This window comes from Herpailurus yagouaroundi, unplaced genomic scaffold, assembly GCF_014898765.1.
Source record: "Herpailurus yagouaroundi ecotype Mexico unplaced genomic scaffold, PumYag 203, whole genome shotgun sequence".
NCBI classification, from domain to species: domain Eukaryota; kingdom Metazoa; phylum Chordata; class Mammalia; order Carnivora; family Felidae; genus Herpailurus; species Herpailurus yagouaroundi.
In genome coordinates, this window is record NW_024412434.1 from 17,582,196 (window position 1) to 17,603,693 (window position 21,498).

Genomic DNA, 21,498 nt, shown 5'->3' on the forward strand with positions numbered 1-21,498 from the left:
AGGTTAAATAATGTACTATTAAACAATAAATAGGTCAACCAAAAAATCAAAGAGGAAATTAAAAGATAAATGGAGACAAATGAAAATGAAAACAGAACGGCCCAAAATCTTTGGGATGCAGGAAAAGCTGCTCTAAGAGGGAAATTTACAGCAACACAGGCCTACATCAAAAGCATGAAAAATCTCAAATTAACAAGCAAACCTTACACCTAAAGGAGATAGAAAAAGGAGAACAAACAAAACCCCAAGCCAGTAAAAGAAAGGAAATAATAAATATTAGAGCAGAAATAAACAATATAGAAACAAACAAACAAACAAACAAAAAACAAGATCAATGAAACCAGGAGCTGGTTCTTTGAAAAGATCAACAAAATTGATAAAACCTTCAGCCAGAGAGAGGACCCAAATTTTAAAAATCAGAAATGAAAGAGAAGAAATAAAAATGGCAAAGAAATATAAAGGATTATAAAAGAAAACTGTGAAAAATCATACGCCAACCAATTGAACAACCAAGAAGAAATGGATAGATTCCTAGAAACATGTGACCTAACAAAACAGAATCAGGAAGAAACAGAAAATTTGAACAGACTATTAGTACTGAAATTGAATCAGTAATCTAAAACACTCCCAACAAACAAAACTCCAGGACCAGAGAGCTTCATAAGGTGAAATATACTAAACATTTAAAGAAGAATTATATCTATTCTTTTCAAGCTATTCCAGAAAAAAGAAGAGGAAGGAAACCTTCCAAATTCATTCTATGAGGCCAGCATTACCTGTACCAAAACAAGATAAAGACACCACAAAAAAGAGAGCCACAGGCCAATATCTCTGATGAACATAGGTGCAAATATCCTCAACAAAATATTAGCACACTGAAACCAACAATACATTAAAAAAAGTCATTTACCACGATCAAGTAGGATTTGTTCCTAGGATGCAAGGGTGGTTCAATATTTGCAAATTAATCAGTGTGATACATCACATCAACAAAAGAAAAAATAAAAAAACATACGATCTTTTCAATAGTTGCAGCAAAAGAATTTGACAAAATACAACATCCATTCATAATAAAAACCTTCAAGAAAGTAGATTTTGAGGGAATATGCTTCAACATAATAAAGTCCATATAAGAAAAACCCACAGCCAATATCATCCTCAATGGAGAGAAAAACTGAGCTTTTCTTCTCAGGTCAGTTACAAGACAAGGATGTCCACTGTCACCACTTTTATTCAACATAGTACTGGAAGTCCTGGCCATAGCTATCAGATAAGAAAAAGAAATAGAAGACACACAAATTGGTAAGGAAGAGATAATACTACACATAGAAAACCCTAAAGATTTTACCAAAAACCTACTAGAACTAATACATGAATTCAATAAGATTGCAGCATACAAAATCAATGAACATGAATCTGTTACTTTTCTTTTTTTTTTTTTTAAGTTTATTTGGGGGAGAGTGAGAGTGTGTGTGTGTGTGTGTGTGTGTGTGTGTGTGAGAGAGAGAGAGAGAGAGAGAGAGAGAGAGAGAGAGACCAGGGGAAGGGTTGAGAGAGAGGCAGAGAGAGAATCCCAAGCAGGCTCTGTGCTGACAGCACAGATGTGGGGCTCGAACACAGAACTGTGAGATCATGACCTGAGTTGAAATCAAGAGTTGGATGCTTAACTGACTGAGCTACCTAGGTGTCCCTACTGAATTTCTATTCACTAATAATAAATAAGCAGAAAGAGAAATTAAGAAAACAGTCCCATTTACAATTACACAAAAATAATAAAATATCTAGGAATAGACTTAACCAAGGAAGTGAAAGACCTATACTCTGAAAATAATAAAACATTGGTGAAAGAAATTGAAGACACAAATAAATGGAAAAACATTCCATGCTCATGAATTAGAGAATAAATATTGTTAAAATGTCTATAATACCCAAAGCAATCTACAGAGGTAATGCAATCCCTATCAAAATACCAACAGCATTTTTCACAGATCTAGAACAACCAATCCTAAAATGTGTATGGAACCACAAAATGCCCCAAATAGCCAAAGCAATCTTGAAAACAAAAAACAAAACAGGAGGTATCATAATTCTGGACTTCAAGTTATACTACAAAGCTGTAGTAATCAAAACAGTATGGTACTGGCACAACAATAGACACACAGACCAATGGAACAGAATACAAAGCCCAGAAATGAACCCATGATTATATGGTCAATTAATCTTTGACATACGACAAAGAATATACAATGGGGAAAAGACAGTCTCTTCAACAAATGGTGTTGGGGAAACTGGACAGCAACATGCAGAAGAAAGAAACTGGACTACTTTCTTACACCATACATAAAGATAAATTCAAAATGGATGAAAGACCTAAATGTGAAATGGGATACCATCAAAATCCTAGAGGAGAACCCAGGCAGCAATCTCTTTGACCTTGGCCAGAGCAACTTCTTACTAGACACATCGCCAGAGGCAAGGGAAACAAAAACCAACATGAACTATGAACCTCATCAAGATAAAAAGCTTCTGCACAGCTGAAAAAAACAATCAAGAAAACTAAAACACACCCTACAGAATTAGAGAAGATATTTGTGAGTGAGATATCGGATAAAGGGTTAGTATCCAAAATCTATAAAGTACTTATCAAACTCAACACCCCCAAAACAAACAATCTGATTAAGAAATGGACAGAAGACATGAATAGACATTTTTCCAAAGAAGACATTCAGATGGCTAAGAGACACATGAAAAGATGCTCAACATCACTCATCATCAGGGAAATACAAATCAAAACCATGATAAGATACCACCCTACACCTGTCAGAATGGCTAAAATCAACAACACAAGAAACAACAGATATTGTCAAGGTTGTGGAGAAAGGGGAAATCCCTTCCAATGTTCACGGGAATGAAAACTGGTGCAGCCTCTGTGGAAAACGGTATGGAGGATCCTCAAAAAGTTAAAATTAGAATTATTCCATGACAAGTAACTGCACTACTGGGTATTATTTACCCACAGGATACAAAAATACTGATTTGGAGGGGCACATGCACCCCAGTGTTTACAGCAGCCTTATCAACAATAGCCAGATTATGGAGAGAACCCAAATGCCCATTGACTAATGAATGGATAAAGAAGATGGGGTGTATATACACAATGGAACATTACTCAGCGATCAGAAAGAATGAAATCTTGCCATCTGCAATGATGTGAAATCTTGCCATTTGTAAGAGTATATTATGCTAAGCAAAATGAGTCAGAGAAAGACAAATGCCATACGATTTCACTTATATGTGGAATTTAAGAAACAAAACAGATGAACATAGGGAAGGAGAAAAAAAAAACAGAGAGGGAAGCAAACCATAAGAGACTCTTAATTACAGAGAACAAACTGAGGGTTGATGGAGGGAAGTTGGGTAGGGGGTGGGCTATTAAGGAGGGCATTTGTGTTGAGCACTGGGTGTTATATGTAAATGATAAATCACTAAATTCTACTCCTGAAACCAATATCACACTATATGTTAACTGACTAGAATCTGAATGAAAATTTGAAAGAAAAAAAAATCCAGATGGCCAACAGACACATGAAAAGATGCTCCACATCACTCCCATCAGGAAAATGCAAATCAAAACCACAATGAGACATCACCTCACACCTTTCAGAATTACTAAAATCCAAAACACAAGAAATAACAAATGTTGGCAAGGACGTGGAGAAAAAGGAACCCTCGTGTACCATCGGGAAGAATGCAGACTGGTGCAGCCACTGCAGGAAACAGTATGTAGTGTCCTCAGAAAATTAAAAATAGAACTACCATATGAAGCAGCAATCGCACTACTAGGCATTTTCCCAAAGAATGCACAAATACCAATTCAGAAGGTTCTATACACCCCATGTTTATGCAGCATTCTTTACAATAGCCAAACTACGGAAGCAGCCCAAGTGTCCACCAACAGATGAATGGGTAAAGAAGATGTTGTATATATACAACGGAATATTCTTCGGCCGCACAAAACGCAACCTTGTCATTTGTAAGAACGTGGATGGAGCTAGAGAGTATAATGCTAAGCCAAATGAGTCAGAGAAAGACAAATACTGTATGATTTCACTCACACGTGGAATTTAAGAAACAACACAAACAAAGGAAAAAAGCAAAGACAGAGAGACAAACCAAAAAACAGACTCTTAACTGTAGAGAACAAACACATGGTTACGGGGGGGGGGGGGGCCGGGGGAGATGAGGGAATAGGTGAAAGGGATATAGAATACATTTATCTTGATGAGCGATAAGTTATGTATACTATTGAATCTTTATATGGTACATCTGAAACTAATATAACACTGTATGTTAACTCTACTAGTTTTAAATGAAAACAACACTTAAAATGAGCATACTGTCTTCCATGATACCATCAATATCAGCAGAGCCCTAGCTCGGGGCAGCTGTGAGAGAAAATGTCTCATGGCTTCTGAAACAAACACCTAATTGTGCTGACACGAAATGGCACTTGGAAACGGAATTGTGACTTCTCAGATGCAAAAGTGACTGGTTTTTGCCCCAAGAGGCGATACTGTAGATCCCTCGTGAGCAGTTACTTGGGCATTTTAATGAAGGTCCACAATGATCCATATCTACCCAGCTTGCCTCTAACTATATTCTGTATTGCAGTCTGATCACCTCCCATTTCTTGGGGGCGATAGAGCCTTCAAGTGGCCTACATCTTGACATTATTTGGAAAGTGGAATCACGGCTCTCCTCCAGTTGCAACGGGAATCGCACCGCTAAAATTTCCCAACCCGTTTCCCATCTCAAAATTGTTCTCGGCATAACATGCCTTTCCCTGGCTTGTTTCCTGTGTATGGCAGCCAGGTAACATGATTTAATTACATTTCAACTTTTCACAGAAAAAGAAAATAAACTGCAGAAAAGCGCATCTGTCCTTCATATGGTTGTGCTAACAGGTCCAGGGAAAGTTCAACACTGAATGTATGTCCCCAGACCCCAATCCCTTCTTTCAGAGTTGGGAGGTTTACCCAGATCATGGGCGTTGTTGGTCCCTTGGTAAATTCACATCTCCCTTTTTCTTGTGACTTCCCAAGAGGAAGGGTGTTGGCAGCAGCAACAGCTATTATGCGACATTCCGAGAGCCCTTGATGTGCAAAACAGGGCCTCCTGGTACAGATTTTTTAGACGTCATTTCATTTTTAATGCCTTGTCGACTACAAAGAAATGTGCAAAACAAACATTCTGGCTCCATCCCTGGCATCCCATTTCTTCTCGGAGTTCCAAAAAGCTGGCAGTCACTAATATAACCAGGATGGAGAGCTCACACGACTTTTATTTAAAATTAAATAATAGATCTTTATGGCTACAAGCAAACACCACCAAGGCTCTTGCACCATTGGGCTTTCCATGTCTTCATTCTAGGCAATAGTTTGTGACCCCTCGCCCAGGACTACGTACCAAACAGACAAGCGTTCCTCAGCACTTACGGCAGGTCATAAAAATCTCTCCCTGGCTCTACGTCCATAATATCCTCATCATGGCTGAAACGGACCGAGTCCCAATTGTTGCCTCATCGCCACAAAGATACGATAGCATGTTTGCCTTAAAAGGGCCACCTGAGCTGTCTTACCACAGGCTATGATAAAATAGTGTTTAGAACATACCTGAATAAATTTAGTCATCAAAAAGCGTCACTCTTTTTGGCACAATTTGTTTAGTAGGCATGACTTGGTAGTTACATTCATGAAAAGCATCCTTACCTGACAGGTGGAGAGTATTTGTACTATTCAAAAAACTGAAAATATATTCCGTAAAATAGTCTGGAGACGGCAAGGTTCTTTGCCCCAGACAAACACCTTGGAGGGACAAAGTGATGATCGTCGCTGCCAACCGAGGGAGTGTGTTTTCATCAGCGCCATTCCCGCTCAGTATTCCAGACTTTTTCTGCAGCATTTTGGTGTCCATACACTGAAATCAGATGCATAGTAAAAAGAAAAAGCTTGCACCTCGAAAGCCATTTTGATTAAAATATCTCTAGGATTTCCCCAAAAGACAAAGAAGAGTTTTTCACCTTAAAGAGGTCTGAGCTGTTTGTAGGAACACAACTATCAACATTCTCTAGTCTCAGATAGAATTCTGTCTGGAAAATGCTTGTTTCTTTTATCTGCCCGGACACTGTATTTTCTAACGCCCACCCTAGTGGTCCTCGGTTACCTAACCTTTCTCACTATTCCCTCAGAGACGTGTCTTCTCCAAAGAGATTTCTCGCTCTTCTTGTTCACAGGCTTCCAGGTGGTGACTTGTTTTTCTCCAGCTTCAAGTCCAGCCCACAGTGTAAGGACTTTCAAATCTCTACTCCCGACCTTGACTTCACACTGGCCCTGCGGCCTCGTGTCATCACAGAACACTTCCTTTTTAACGCCTGCCTTTAGTCTCAGGCTCAATGCGTGCTAAGTGATGGCCAAAGCTGGCACAGTCTCTGTGTTCTTTGAACTCCCATAGGACATGGGATCTTTTCCATGTGTACACTGAGTGGTCTTCAATTAAATTATGAGCATCTGAAAGGCTAGACTCTAGCCTTACGTGCCCCTAGTACGCCCATTCATAAAAATCTCTCCCTTGGCTTTACATCCATAATATCATCATCATGGCTGCAACGGACCTAGTCCCTATTTTTGCCTCGTCGCCACACCAACATTTACTGAGTACCTACTGTGTGCCAGACGCCATGCTAGGTCCATGACACCATGTTCTCTTTTCATTGTCCCAGAGCTCTGTGCACAGGATACCCTTTTCCCAGACCACCTGGCCAGTGACAGGTAGAGTCCCAATGTGCACTCAGATCTGACTCCATAGCCTATGCTCTTAAACACCCTTCCTTTTGTGTAGAGAAATAAACGGAAATCCAAGCTGCTGATGGGCCTTTCCTATCATCAAAGTGAGTTCCGTAGCATCGTGCTTGGGACAGACAGATTAGGTTTTTTTTTTTTTTATTTTTTATAAATTTTTTTTTTTTAACGTTTATTTATTTTTTGGGGACAGAGAGAGACAGAGCATGAACGGGGGAGGGGCAGAGAGAGAGGGAGACACAGAATCAGAAACAGGCTCCAGGCTCCGAGCCATCAGCCCAGAGCCCGACGCGGGGCTCGAACTCACGGACCGCGAGATCGTGACCTGGCTGAAGTCGGACGCTTTAGACAGATTAGGTTTTAAAATTATCTCTGCTGTTTGTAACTGAGCAAACTTGGGCCAAATGATTAACTTTGCTCACTCTCATATTCTTATCAGTAAAAAGGGACAATGCTGCCTACCACAAAGGTTATTAAGATTAGTTCATGTGTGTAAAATACTTAATATGGCAGCTGGTGCACGGAACACGGTCAGCGAATCTTAGCTACTATTCTTGTTGGTCCCAGTGTCCATCGGTGTACCTGATAGACAGGAGGCTGGAGAAGGTAGCAAGAGCCATCACGAAAACTTTTCCCTAAAGGCTCCAGAGGAGCCACTAATGCTATAAACAAAAGAACAATACAATATGGTATGTTCTAGAAATAGCACTCTGGTGGCAAAGTAGTGAAGACATTGCCAGGGATAGAAACTAAGGGCTGAATGTCTAGTTCGGGAGTTATTTATTAGTCCAAGATACTTCTCGACCTAAGAGGGTAGCACCAGAGATGGAAAGAAATGGACGTATTTGAGGCACATTACAAAGGACTTGTAGGAAAATGTGAAGGAGTCCAAAGAGTTAAAAATGGCTCAGGTGTCTGGGTTTGTCAACTGTATAATGGTGATACCAACCCATTATTCCTCCACGTAAGAGTCAGGGCTAGCAGAGAAGTCTGTAGAGACCCCTGCTTATCTCCCATGGAAACAGCAAACAGTGGGGGGGAAAAACAGGGAGAGGTGGGAGCAAGAGACTGAGCCAAGAAGATAAAATAGTAGTTGGATAAAAGGGAATGAAGGAATAGAGGGATGTTTATACTCTGGGCCATCAGGGAGGGTGGCTACGTTAGCGTACTACGGGGTAAAGCTGTTTCTTGGTGAGCTGGTTAAGGCCCCCCTGGAGTGGCTGTTAGTGGCTTCACCTGCAGAGGCTGAGTCCTGTGCAGACCAAGACCTGGAGCTGCTGGTAATGGCGGGCCTGGTCTGCCAGCACCGACTGCGGCCTCACGCTCTCTAGTCGGAGAGAGCGGCATCCTCCGGTGAGATGCCCACAGGCCTCCTGTACAAGTCTGGACCGAGTGACTAAGGATTCCTAAGGGAATTCCAGCCCAAGCGAACAAAGGACCCTTCCCAGGAACTGGAGACAGTGCTCTCCTCCAGAAGATAACCGTCCGAGGCCCAGCAACGGTTACGAGCTCTTAATTCTTCTTGACTGAAGAGGCGGAAAAAGTACGTCTACACATAATCTTGAATTATTTTATTCTGTTCTCGGAATGTTGGCTCTCACATACGCTTGGAGGCCCAGGTATTTGCGGCCTGTGTTGGATAACCAGAAATCTGCGTCGAATATATACACACCATCTGCTTCGAAGTGGCTGACCTGAACCGATCTTGTATCATATGGATGTTGCACTGAAGAAACTGTATGTGGGCGTACTTCCTTATTGAAGCAGAAACCGAATTCTAGAAAGGAACCCGTTTTCTCAGTTGGAAGTGGACACAAAAATATGGCCTTATTTGGAGAGTCATGAGACGAGAGTTACCAAAATGATGCCCACAAAGACCTCGGGAAACAGTCTTTCCATCTGTGTGCCAATCGCAAGAGAAATTAAACGTTTTTACAGTAAGTTGGAGGATATGTCGGCTGGTCGTTGAGCCACAGCATGAATGCACAGACACCTTTGGGCTCCTGGAAGCCAGAATTGAGGCCAAAAACCAAATACGTCCATATACATCAGTACGGACTGAATGACTGCGTTCCCCCAAATTTCAAATGTTGAAATCCTGCCACTTACTGTGATAGTGTTAGGAGGCGGGGCCTTTGGGAGGTGATTGGGTCATGAGGGTGAAGTCCTCAGGAATGGGATTAGTGCCCTTAGGAGAGAGACCTCAGAGAGCCCCCCTGCCCCTTCTGCCATCTGAGGATGCAGTGAGGAGATAGTCTCTGAGGAATCAGGATGGGGGCTTTCACCAGATATCAAATCTGCCCAGTACTTTGATCACAGACTTCCAGCCTCCGGAACCATGAGAAATAAATTTCTGTTGTGTAGAAGCCACTCAGTCTGTGGTATTTTTGTTACAGCAGCTCAAAGACACACGTCAATGAAAAATTCAAGAGAGAAAAATAAAACAGGTTTCATGGCACTCTTCAAAATGCACTGGTGACTGTTCAATCAATTCTTTAAGAAAATGTGGCTTTAAAATTTTTCCTACGACCAGAGCGCTTTATCTGCTCAAACTCCCCACCGCAAGGCAGAAAGCATAAAGGTAACTGAAAGGCCAGCTCTTGCTGGAACAGGAACGAAGGCTGGAAGGGACCAGGTGCCTGGTTCCTCACAGTGGGAGCCACGAGGAAAGCAAAGCACTTCGAGAGACCCCTGAACATGTGTGGCACAAATCAAAAGCTACAGAAGAGCTATTGTCTGTGCCGACTGTCACGAATAATGCTTTTTGCAAGCTGCTTCTTCGGTGAAGCAACGAATGATAAATTCACCTCTCTCACACCGGTTCTGTCTTCTTTTTCCCTGGCCGGAAGGCGGGGCAAAGAGCATCGCGTCCTCCCCACCGTGGGTCAGTTCTTGGAGATCGATCGGAAGCCATGAATCACTCACTTTCACGTTCAGGAAAAGAGTTGTCCTGTCACCTGGCTTTCCTGCCCACCCAACCACCCACCTGCCTTCTGGCTAGAACTCCTTTTACAATCATTAGTCATCGCCCTTCCCCCTTTTATACTCAGAATTTCAGATGATGTCACTTAACATCCCATCACTAAAACCCACAAATACCTCTCTTAGACGTCCTTGACTGTCATGGGGATAAACAAGTGACAGAAAACAGGGCTCCAAGTCTGTCTCTTAGCAGCACAGCCAGGTGCCCTTCTTACCTGACCTGTGCCCTTCTTACCTGACTTCCAGAGGTGTCAAAGTATTGCCTGGTGAACGCCAAGATATCTTCCGTCTCATTCTGTGAAAGGAAATAGGAGTCTTCATCCTGCCTGAGGCTGAGGAGGCTGTGCAGGTAAAATTTATACTCTTTATTACTCATGTTGAGCTTAGAAGAACAGATCTCTTCCTGATGAATAATGTAAAAGAGGAGAAGAACAGACACTCTCTGGACCACTTCTTCTCTGAGCTGATCCTCAAAATCTCCTCCAGCTATTAGCAATAGGGCATCTGGTTCAAAGCACTGTGCCAAAAACAAAACATAAAACAACAAAAGTAGAAACAAAGTTTAGCAAAGAGTCCTAGAACGCTAACGACCACCAGATCTCCAGTGCTCATTATTGTACGAATAGGGGGGGGAATACAGGTAGGTCTAACAGCCAGCTTCAAATAAGGTAGTCGTGGCTAGACTTCTACACATTGATGTTGCCCTCCCGGGGAGCCCTTACTCCCTGAGAGTAATCTCTCTCTCTCCAGATGTCCATCTGCTGCCTTGAGTAAAACCCATTGGCTCTTTGGCATTTAAGGTAATGACCCCATTGCCTTTAGATTGAAATCTAAGCTCCATACAATTTTCTCTTTGGTCTGGCTCTTGCCTGCCTACCTCTCTTGTCTTACCTTAGCCTTTCTCCACATCGCTCACTAACCTTCTGCCCCTGTGATTTTCCATCAGTTCCACCAAGCTCTTTCCACCATCTCTCGGGTCTCCTTCCCCCTCAATTCTCCGATCTCAGCTTAAAGAGATACCCCGTTGAGGATCCACACCCTACCCAAAGTAGAAAGCCCCGACTCCCCCATCCCATGTTCTCCAGCACAGCACTGTTCGATGGAAACACAACCCTCGCCACAGAGGCAAGTCACACATCACTTTAAATTTTCTAGTGACCACATTTGAAAAAGCAAAATTAATTTTAATAATACATTTAGTAATGTTCTTACTGAAACCTAGATATGCAAGATATGATCACTTCAACTTGTAATCACAATTTTAAGAAGTTATTTGTGAGCCATTTGACATTCTTTTCGTCATGCCAAGTCTTCAAACTCTGGTGCGTACTTTACACTTACCAGCACGTGTCGATTCAGATGAGCCACGTTATCAAGTGGCCCATGGTCACACGTGGCTGGTGGCAGCTCTAACATATATCACGTTTATTTTCTCCATAGCACTAGTGTTCTAAACTTGCTTTCTCCCCATGTTTATTTTCGCTCGTCCTTCGAGAACGAGTGGTCCATTAAGGCCAGGTTCTGTCCATGCACAGTTCTATCCTCAGCATCCGGCACAATGCCTGGCACTTACAAGGCGTGGAATGGAACGAACGAACACCACCTGCCTCGCCTTTATCCTACCTAAGAGAACGGCTAAAAAATATTTCCATGACGCTTTACTTGCTTCACACCCACAGCAAGACGTCTGGCTCATCTAATCTGGGAAGTCTGCATGGCAGAAGGTGTTTTGGGTAACGTAACGGGACGATGAGAAAAAGATACAGACAGGGCTATGGAAGGGAAGCCCTCCCCACAAGACAGGAGCTGCCTTACTTCAGAGACAGTGGGGAGCTCCTGACAACTCTCCCAGGATCCCAGAGGCACAGCCACAGAATGAAGGCATGGAGGGATGCCTGTCCTGAGCCCCAGAAGGACTCTTCCCAATGTGGGACAATGTACCATGGTATCTTTTCATCTATTCTCTGAGGTGGAAATTTCAGGCGTCCTAATTCCATGTATGCCGTGTGTCCCACCAGATAACATCTGGGACATACCGTCTGAGTCAGGAAGAAACATGGCATCTGTCTCCAAAGCAAAGCATTAATCACATTCTTCACCAGCCATACAGGTTCTGTCCTCTCCCCAACTCAACTGCGATGGGGTAAGAGTTCGGCAAAAAGAGAGACATTGGCTTCCTATCAAGTCACTCAATGTGACTATTAAGCTCCACCACTGAAACCACCCCAGCACATTTCTGTTTCTTGAGTAGCAGATGAGAAAAGTCCATGGGTTGGTAGCTATTGGCGGGGCTGACACCAAGACTCAAGGAGGTTAGTCAACTGAAACATAGTGTCATCAAGCCTCTCTTTGTAACATACCGCCTCCTGAAACCGAACTATTGATAGCATTAGCTAGCCTTTACTGGAAGCCAGGTGCCCAGGATTGTGCTAAACACCTTATGTGTTTGGGCATTCCTCAATCTAATCGCTTCTGGAAAAAGTCAGATAATGAGGTTTTTGATGGTAAGAACATGATTCCAAAATTTTAAATAGAAAACAAAATGGCCCCAGCCTATGTGATAAGTCACCAACTATTTCTGCAATGATGTAAAGAATTAGAGTACCAATTCCTCAATTATTTGGTGCCTCGTGAATTAAACAGTGGGTACATTTGTGTGCACAGGATCCAGTATGAGGTATGTCCTCCTTCTACAAGGAAGGTATACCTATAGTATATGTGAAAACCAAGTCTACAAAAGGGTAGATAATGTACCTAAAATCACAAAGCTAATAGTGGTTGCCCAATCTTAATTCCCACTATGCCAATGATTCACTTTATTTGCTTATCTCTTTGTTTTGGGCCATGAACAATTTGAGTTGTAGACCCACCTATGTACTGAAAGTACAACCCCTTCAACCAGTAATTTTCTCTCCCTCCTGTTTGATAGAAAAAGAGGTCAATGGGGAGGCCAAGTAATTGGTAAGGCTCTAATATAAATCAATGAGAGAACATAGTACCACTTGAAGATTGAATGAGTTCCTGTTGACAGACTTTCAAATGCCATTTAGGCTGTTTGATGAGGTTGATGAGGCAAAAGGGTATCAGTGACACGAGAAATGGGACCTCCGTGAAGCCACCAGACCAGATACATGTGGCCGGAGCTTGGTTGATAGCACACAGCAGAGTATATGGCTACACTTCACCCATCTGATGTGCCTCACACTCCTGTCCATTTGTGGTTCCTCTTCAATGTACCTTTCTAGGATTGGAATAGGAGGGATGTGGCCTGGGGCAGCAGAGGAGAGGGTAAGATCTGAAATCAAACCAATGTTCGCTCCAGAAGTGGTTTCTAAAAAGCATATAACATGGAAGGTCAATTGCTTTTGACTGAAAATGTTTTAAATACCTGTGGAGCATCTCATTTTGTCTGACTAGAGATTTCAGTCATCTTGAATGAACAGAGGTTGCCCAAACTTTAAGTTTCTGAGACCTGCTGGAATAAAGCTCAATTGCGAATCAAATGACCATGAATTGGAAACCTTCTGCCCTTTTATGATATTTGATTCTTCTTTTAAACGTGTATTTATTTTTGAGAGCACACAAGTGGGGGAGGAGCAGAGAGAGAAGGGGATAGAGGACCTGAAGCGGGCTCCGTGCTAACAGCAGCGAGCCTGATGTGGGGCTTGAACTCACAAACCATGAGATCATGACCTGAGCCGAAGTCGGTTGCTCAACCGCCTGAGTCACTAAGGTGCCCCCGAGATATCTGATTCTTAAAGAAGTTACCTTTGTACGGAAGACAGTGGCTTGAGGAAAGAACACTAGGGAACACCAGAAAATCGAACAGACATTGACATGACAAAAAGCACCATGGGGGTTGATGGTGGACTGGACTTTCCGGTTCATCATCACAAGATTTGTTTCAGTTGTTAGAGCTGTTAGCAGTGGCTGGGTTGTTTTGGGGGGAGGACGTTTAGTCCAATTTTGCAAATACTTACACCTCATAGGCATCAAGACCCATCCAAAGCACTGACCCTGGTGAAGTGATTCTTTGTTAAAGAAGAATGGACTCATTCAGGAATAATCCGTCGATTTTCCTTTTAATCTTGTCATGTGGGGGCCTAAGTTTTTTGGGGAGAAAAGCACAGATTCTGGATTCCAATAGCCAAATCAGATCACCTCCCCCAGCTGCTGCATTCAGCTTTGTTCATTGCTTATGCGAGGAGAGAGTCTCGGTAACAAAAAGCAACAGGAAATCTTTCTTCTATGTTAATAGGAGTTGTCAGACTTGATAAACTTTAAAATTTTTAGATCCAAAGATGCTTACAGTTGATTTGGGGTTCTGGATAAGCCCACTGGCTTTTACAAGGTCTTCTGGGGGAGAGGGTTGTCTTAGAATTGATCATAAAAAGGAAATTATATTTCTTCCTTTTCCTGCCAAAGAGTTGGAGGGGTGTTTGCTGATGGCAGGCACTGGCTTTTTGTGGACCCATGACCAGATTTTGTGGCATTTCTTTTTTTTTTAATTTTTTTTATTTTTTTTCAACGTTTATTTATTTTTGGGACAGAGAGAGACAGAGCATGAATGGGGGAGAGGCAGAGAGAGAGGGAGACACAGAATCGGAAACAGGCTCCAGGCTCTGAGCCATCAGCCTAGAGCCTGACGCGGGGCTCGAACCCACAGACTGTGAGATCGTGACCTGGCTGAAGTCGGACGCTTAACCGACTGCGCCACCCAGGCGCCCCAGATTTTGTGGCATTTCTGACTGACAGAGAGATAAGTCTTACTGAGAAGGGTTAAGAAACCTGTTAGATCAACAAGTTAAGATAAAGCTCGATGCTGTCCACTCTTCAACGCACGGCAGGTTAAGACAAACGTGGGAGGAAGGTTGAATTAAATGCAGGACCTTAAAGCAGTGGTTCTCTACCTTGAATGTGTCTGAGAATCTCCTGGAGGTCTTGAATAAACACCCCAAGCCCTGAACAGCTGGGGGAGGGGTGGGGGGGAGGGGACAGGAGGGGGTGCTGAGGAGGATCCTAGTTCCCAGAAGCGCTGCGTTGGACATGTCCATAACATACAGGAAATGTGAGGGCACGGAGAGAGCTGGCGCTCTCGTGACCCAGCTAGCTCACATACGGCCCTGCGGTCCTCACAGAGAGCTCCCCGAGGAGAGGACCGGCACTTTGGTCTTACAGATGAGAAAGCGGAGGTTCAGCATGACCTAACAGCGGGAAAGTGTCAGAACAAGGATTTGGGCCCAGGGCTGGCTGACTCCAGATACCAGGTTCTTATCCCTTCACCGCTTCTGGAACTCATGTAGGGTTATGGCTCTCATCATTACTGAAGTGGAATTTGTTCTCCTAGAGTTACTTAATCCCTCATTAAATTCATTAAAACTGCAGTCTAAACCTGCTCATTGAAAAAAAGAAACCAGGCCACGATCAGGCAAGACTGTCCATTTTCAAAGGCTGAAGTTTGAATGGATTTAAGTGCACAGTGCTTTCAGATAGTTCAGATTGATTTACACACACACACACACACACACACACACACACCCATTCAGTTTTTACCTAAGCCTGAAATAAAATTGGAAACTTTTCGTCTCCCCCCCACAAATTTAAGACACTCACTTCCCTCTTTTTTTCAGACATTTAGGGATGTGAACTCATCCCCTTGCCCTCTTTTTACCACAGAATTTCTAATCTAAACCCTGCCTCTAACTGGACGAAGTTCCTAAAAAGACACAAAAGATCCAACAACAAGGCTTGTGCCAGAATGCAGATGCTTGTGCAAACAATAGGACACTGTTTCTCCCCGGCTTTTTATGAATGACATGGAGAGACTTCATGGAATCCTTGCCTATGGGTGATTCAGGTGAATTGTAGCCCTCTGAGCAAGTAAAGCTGAAATTTGCATTTATTATTTTTTTTTAAGGTTTATTATTTATTTTGAAAGGGGGGCCAGAGAGAGAGAGGAGAGAGAGTATCCCAAGCAGGCTCAGCACTGCCAGCACAGAGCCCGAGGCGGGGCTCAAACGCGTGAACCGTGAGATCATGACCTGAACTGAAATCAAGAGTCAGACACTTAACTGACTGAGCCACCCAGGCCACCCCATGACTTTTTTTTTTTTTTTTTTAACCTCAGTCCTTTACACAAAGAAATAGCAGCAGCAAGAGGGCAAAGCTATTAAAGACTGTGTTTCACTTCATAGGAATAAAAATAGCTGAAACGGAAGCGAAATTGGCCAAAGTCTCGATAATGTCACAGAAAACAAAAAGTGCAAAACAGTGTCTCCCTCTGAAAAACAAAACAAAACAAAACATAGAACAATTTTGCATGTTTACATTCCCCCTAGCTTGACTAATATTCAAACAGCCTTAATAAGGCACTTTATGTCATTAGAGGAGAACATTTCCCCACAGCACATTCTCAGAGGACATTAATAAGACATGACTCCTACTTATTTCCATGGGGAAGTCTTATGTTGCTATATATATAAATTAATGTCATCACAGATGAGTTGCCTATTATAACACATGTTTGCTCTGGGGACCCTTGGGAACTTCACTAATTATTGAATTATTCACTGTTTGCACAGAGCAGAGACAAATTCTATTAGCAGACCCTTCTGTCATGAAAGAAAGAAAAACCAAAAAAACAAAAAAATAAAAAAACACAAAACACAAAACACAAAAACACTTGGCCAGGAAATGTTTTCCCTAAAACTAAGCACGATTGAGAAAGTCTGCCAAAATTTTTTTGCTGGAGGCAGTTACTAGATTTATTTATTTATTTATTTATTCATTCATTCATTCATTCATGTCTTCATTTATTTATTTGTAGGTTCATTCTGGAAAAAAAAAAAATCTCACCAGTCAGGAAACGGATGGTGAAGAGTGTTTTTGTCTATTTTTGGGTATAATTAAGACATGGGCTCCTACCTCTGGTGAGGCTCCTGTCAATTCCCCTACCCTGACAGAGACATTCTGATTCTACCTTAAATGCTGAATTTACATTAATATGGATGTTACATTCATGTGACCTGCAGCAAATTTTTTTTTTAAATTCCATCCCAGGCAAGTCAATTCAACCTCATCTATGGAGGAAGAAGTCTCCACATAGTATTTGGTGAGAGCTGCCCAGACAATGCTGAGGTGCAGCCAGGGCGTAAGAGTCGCCTGGCAAACCGGGGGTAGGCTGTGGGCCCAGGCCGTAGGAGCCGCAGACCTCATTTTAGCCCGGATACCTCATTTTTAAGAGGGTGATTACCCAATTCATTAACTGCCCACCATGCAAAATACTAGAAAACACCAATCAACAATCAGGCTAAAGTACTTAAAAATTTGACATTAAGGGTGCTTGGGTGGCACAGTTGGTTGAGCATCTGACTCTTGACTATGGCTCGGGTCATAACCCTACAGTGGTGGGATCGAGTCCCCAGACAGACTCAGTGTGGAGCGTGGAGCCTGCTTGGCATTCTCTCCCCCGCCCCCATCTCCCTACGCCCCTCCCCTGCTCATACATATGCATGCTTTCTCTCTTAAAATAAATCAGTAAACTTAAAAAATTCAACATTAGACAAATATAATAGTACTATCATCATGCCATCAAAAACGAATCGTATCTAACCAGTGACGCACAAGTTCACGGCAACCACAAAAGAAAAGGGCGGGGGGAGATTAGTGAATCAGAAAGAAGAAAGAACTGAAAGTTCATGCTTGTGGGGCACCTGGGTGGCTCTGTCGGTCAAGTGTCCAACTCTTGATTTTGGCTCAGGTCATGATCCCAGGGTTGTGGGATCAAGCCCCACACTGGGCTCCGCACTAAGCATGGAGCCTGCTTAAGATTCTTCCTTGCTCTCTTTCCCTCTCTCTCTCTCTCTCTCTCTCTCCCCTCCGCGGGCGCCGCCCCCCCCCCCGGGGGGGGGGCACGCGCGGACTCTTTCTCTCTCTTAGAAAGTTCACACTTACAGGGGCGCTTGGGTGGCTCAGTCGGTTGAGCGGCCGACTTCGGCTCAGGTCACGATCTCGCGGTCCGTGAGTTCGAGCCCCGCGTTGGGCTCTGTGCTGACAGCTCAGAGCCTGGAGCCTGTTTCAGACTCTGTGTCTCCCTCTCTCTGACCCTCCCCCGTTCATGCACTGTCTCTCTCTGTCTCAAAAATAAATAAACGTTAAAAAAATTAAAAAAAAAAGTTCACACTTATAACTAAATACCTCGGAACATGCACAAGGGTCGTAGAAAGGCTTCTACAAACATTACCATTTTACTACAACAAGATTCTCCCTGTTTTCAAGTACTATTTGTAGAACGCTAAATGACTTTCCGTATCCTAAATATGGGAGACATGACATCACAAGGCACAGCCCACTTGGGTACTGCATTTGAGTTTGCCTTACTGAAGCAAACGGCTAGAGAAGCCACTGCTCTTTCTTGAACGTTCCCTGGTACCTGATCCCATTCTGTCACACTAACCAGATGGCAATCTCCTTGCATTCCGTTTGTCCTCCGTGGGCAGCCAGTTTTCTCCATCAGTGTTTTGAGGAGGCTTCCAGAATGGTTCAGGGGTGGGGGATCGCCAGCAGAGAGAGCTCGTAGCACTTCCGTCAGGTGGCCTGGACTCCAAGTGCTGCCGCTGTCCTGGGTTGAGGGTCTTTCTGTCTCAGTAGAGGGAACAAGGCTGAGGAGAAGGAACAATGGCACCCAAAATACCGGAAGCTTTGTCCAGAAGCACATTTCCACTCTTCCTTTACCTCAAGTCGGTGTCTAAGGGAGTTGGGTGGCTTGCCGTTCACGGTGTAAACTTGTAATGGGAGGAATTTCTGTGGTAAAGGGGGGAAATAAAGGCCTTAATTACCGTGGCTGCAACGTGTTTGAAAGGATTCATTAATTGGGTGGCTAAGCTGATTTGCAAGGGCAAGCTGTTTCTGAACAGTAGGGGGTCTGTAGGTCATTTATAACTGCGAACAGCAGGAAACTATCATGGCTGGAGACTTTTGAACTGTAGAACATCCAAGAAGTTTGTCACACTGCCTCCTTCTAAAATAAAAAAGAATAAAAAAGTCAGGAAGGGTAAGTTTCTCTGTTTATCTTGCACGGGGTACAAGTCATAGGAACCAGACAGGAAATACCCTCATTTTATCCCATCCTAATGTAGAACTCTGTGAGGTGTGGTTCTCATCACTCGAGTAAACAAATAAAAATAAAGAGAAAATCAATTTCTTTTTATTCTTACTATTTTTTAAGTTTTTTAAATGTTTACTTTTGAGAGACAGAGAGAGACAGAGTGTGAACTAGGAAGGGGCAGAGAGAGAGAGAGAGAGAGAGAGACAGAATCCGAAGCAGGCTCCAGGCTCTGAGCTGTCAGCACAGAGCCCGACCGGGGTTTGAACCCACGAACCGTAAGATCATGACCTGAGCCGAAGGCGGATGCTTCACCGACTGAGCCACCCAGGTGTGCCTGAGAAAATAAATTTCAACAAAGGACGTACATCATGCTGAGTGAGAAGGTTTTAGATAAGAAGGGTACTATGGAAGAAAACTGTCACGTCCAGAAAACACTGGTCATTTTCCAGTTTTTAATTTATTAAAAGTACAAGCTAGCAGAAAAACAAGAGTGTTTCAAGACCGCAAGAGCCACAATAAATCCACAGACTCAGTGGTCACTAAAATCATAAAGGACAATGTTAGAGCCAATCAACTTTCTGAAAAAAAAAAAAAAATTTTTTTTTTAATCTCTTCAATCTGTTGCTTAAGGAACACAAATTGTTAACAGCATCTCATGTCAGATCTTGGCCCAGAAATGACCTAATAATGACTGTGGGGTAGTAACAAAGATACTGGGATTACTTCCACGATTTAAAAAAAAAAGAGAGAGGGAGTTTAAGATTCTTATGTTAGCATTAAAAAACGACAGAAGATGCTACAAACGTTTCTAAACGCAGTGCTTACCGTTAGAAGAAAGATAAATGGCTATTTCTCTGGAGCTCTGTGGCCTTCTAAATCTCGGAGACTATTTTGTGATTACAAAGTCCTCTGGTTTTAAAATTCCTTGACTGTGCATTGGAAGCAGGAGAGGATTATTTCAACCCAGAGACGTTTTCCGTTGCTGTGGAGAAAACTGCTCCGGGGATACCAATGAAGGCGGGTAAGAGTGAGAACTTTCTGTCTGGCAGATTTTCAGGAAAATCAAATAAAAGTTGGCTAATGAACCTAACGTTTTAGATCAATATTTACCAGTTCTCTTAGAAGTCTAAGAAAAACCTAGAATTTCTTACTGTCACGTGCCTTTGAAGAGCCAGATCTAGGTGAAAGGATTCCACCTTGCAGGACGGAAAGGCTTTAGTGTTAGATCGAGATTTCTTTTTTCTTTTCAGTTGCTTCTCTGTTTTATCAACCCTCAAACCAAAGATTTATTGAAAAAGTAAGCTCTTTAAAGCCTTAATTTTATCAGGTGCAGAGGTTTAAAAGGTTGAAGGCATTCGAAAATCTGTAAAAAGCTGTCTTTAAACAGGAGGAAAAGTCTTTATTGGAGGCATAAAGTTCTTACCCGGGAAGTAAGTGGATGGGAGTGGGGAACTTTAATTAGCGTGTATATTCTGACCCCAGAGCCTGTGATACAAGCGCCCTGTGAAACAGGCTCTCAGCAAATTCTTACGAAGGAGTGACTGAGAGAACAAAGTGGCAAATTGTATAGGAGGTAAGAAGTTACAACCCACGATTTCAAAACGCACAGAGTGCATGTAAATAGTACATGAAAAACAAAGAGGATGAAGGGAAGGGATGGAGTTCCGAGTTCGGGCCCTGGGGTAGGAGTGGGGAGGGGAGGGGGCTTCTGGAAGGAGGCGGAGGAAATGAAAAGAGAAAGCAGTTGGGAGCATTAGCTCCTCCGTCACTAACTGGGTATGAAAACTGGCAGCAGCAGGGTGAGGCCATCCTAAGCGAACGCTGCTAATACTCACAGAAACGTGGAAGGCAAATGCTCCCAGAAATGCGCGGCTTCTCTTTAGTTGCACATCACGGAGCCCTTGGATTTGCCTAAACTGCCAAGGGCAGAGACCCGGCCTGTTTCTCCTGAGCTCTCTGGTGAGATGAGCTGCAGTTAGTGTCCAGAATCATCAGGCCAGCAGAGGCGAGAGGAGCTGGTCAGGACGCGCCCCCAGTTGTGACCCCAGTCGGGGCAGAGAAGGGCCTGGGCTCAGGACAGAGGGACGTGGCCAGAGCCCCCTCCATCTCCACAGGGGAGACCATCTCAGCCCCGGGGGTCTCGGGGGTCGTCTGGGAGGTGACTACAGCAAAGTAGTCCAAAACCTACTGAGCACAGTATCACGTCCTCCCATCACGTGCTTTCAGTCCCTCGGCTTGACCTTGTTTCCGGAATTAAGCCCTGGCTTCCCGGCCCCGCCCCAAACCAGCAGGTGCCGCATCTGTCTTCCCTGCCCAGGTCTCGCTGCATAAACTGCCGGGTTGCAGCGGAACCGGATCCTGATTCGCTCTAACCTCTGGTGCCAGGACAGTGCCCCCCTTCTCAGACTTGGGGAGCTTTTTCCCGATTCCCCCATGCCGGTGTCCACCCCAGAAGTCCTATTTCCCAGCCTCGGCTTCCCTGTGGCTAAGGGATTCGCTCCCGATAGGACCCCAGCACGTGACCTCCTGCAGGAATCCTCCGCTGCTCCCACC

General features: G+C 43.5%; 1 protein-coding gene across 6 annotated transcripts in view; it reads right to left on the reverse strand.

The window, feature by feature from the left end:
* SLC39A12 (solute carrier family 39 member 12) overlaps window positions 1-20,317 on the reverse strand; it is an 86,395-nt gene extending 66,078 nt beyond the window's left edge. For 2 of the 6 annotated variants that reach the window (XM_040451290.1, XM_040451289.1), the window contains exons 1-4: window positions 19,771-20,315; window positions 18,295-18,641; window positions 10,075-10,356; window positions 5,769-5,976 (exon numbers count right to left, since the gene is read on the reverse strand). In XM_040451290.1, coding sequence (XP_040307224.1) covers window positions 5,769-5,976; window positions 10,075-10,356; window positions 18,295-18,555 — 751 coding nt within the window. In that variant the 5' untranslated portion in view covers window positions 18,556-18,641; window positions 19,771-20,315. Of the gene's footprint in view, window positions 1-5,768; window positions 5,977-10,074; window positions 10,357-18,294; window positions 18,642-19,770 lie in introns of all 6 variants that reach the window. The other 4 variants (XR_005783408.1, XM_040451291.1, XM_040451293.1 and 1 more) reach the window with 4 other exon arrangements.
* Between the last annotated feature and the right edge of the window lie 1,181 nt (window positions 20,318-21,498).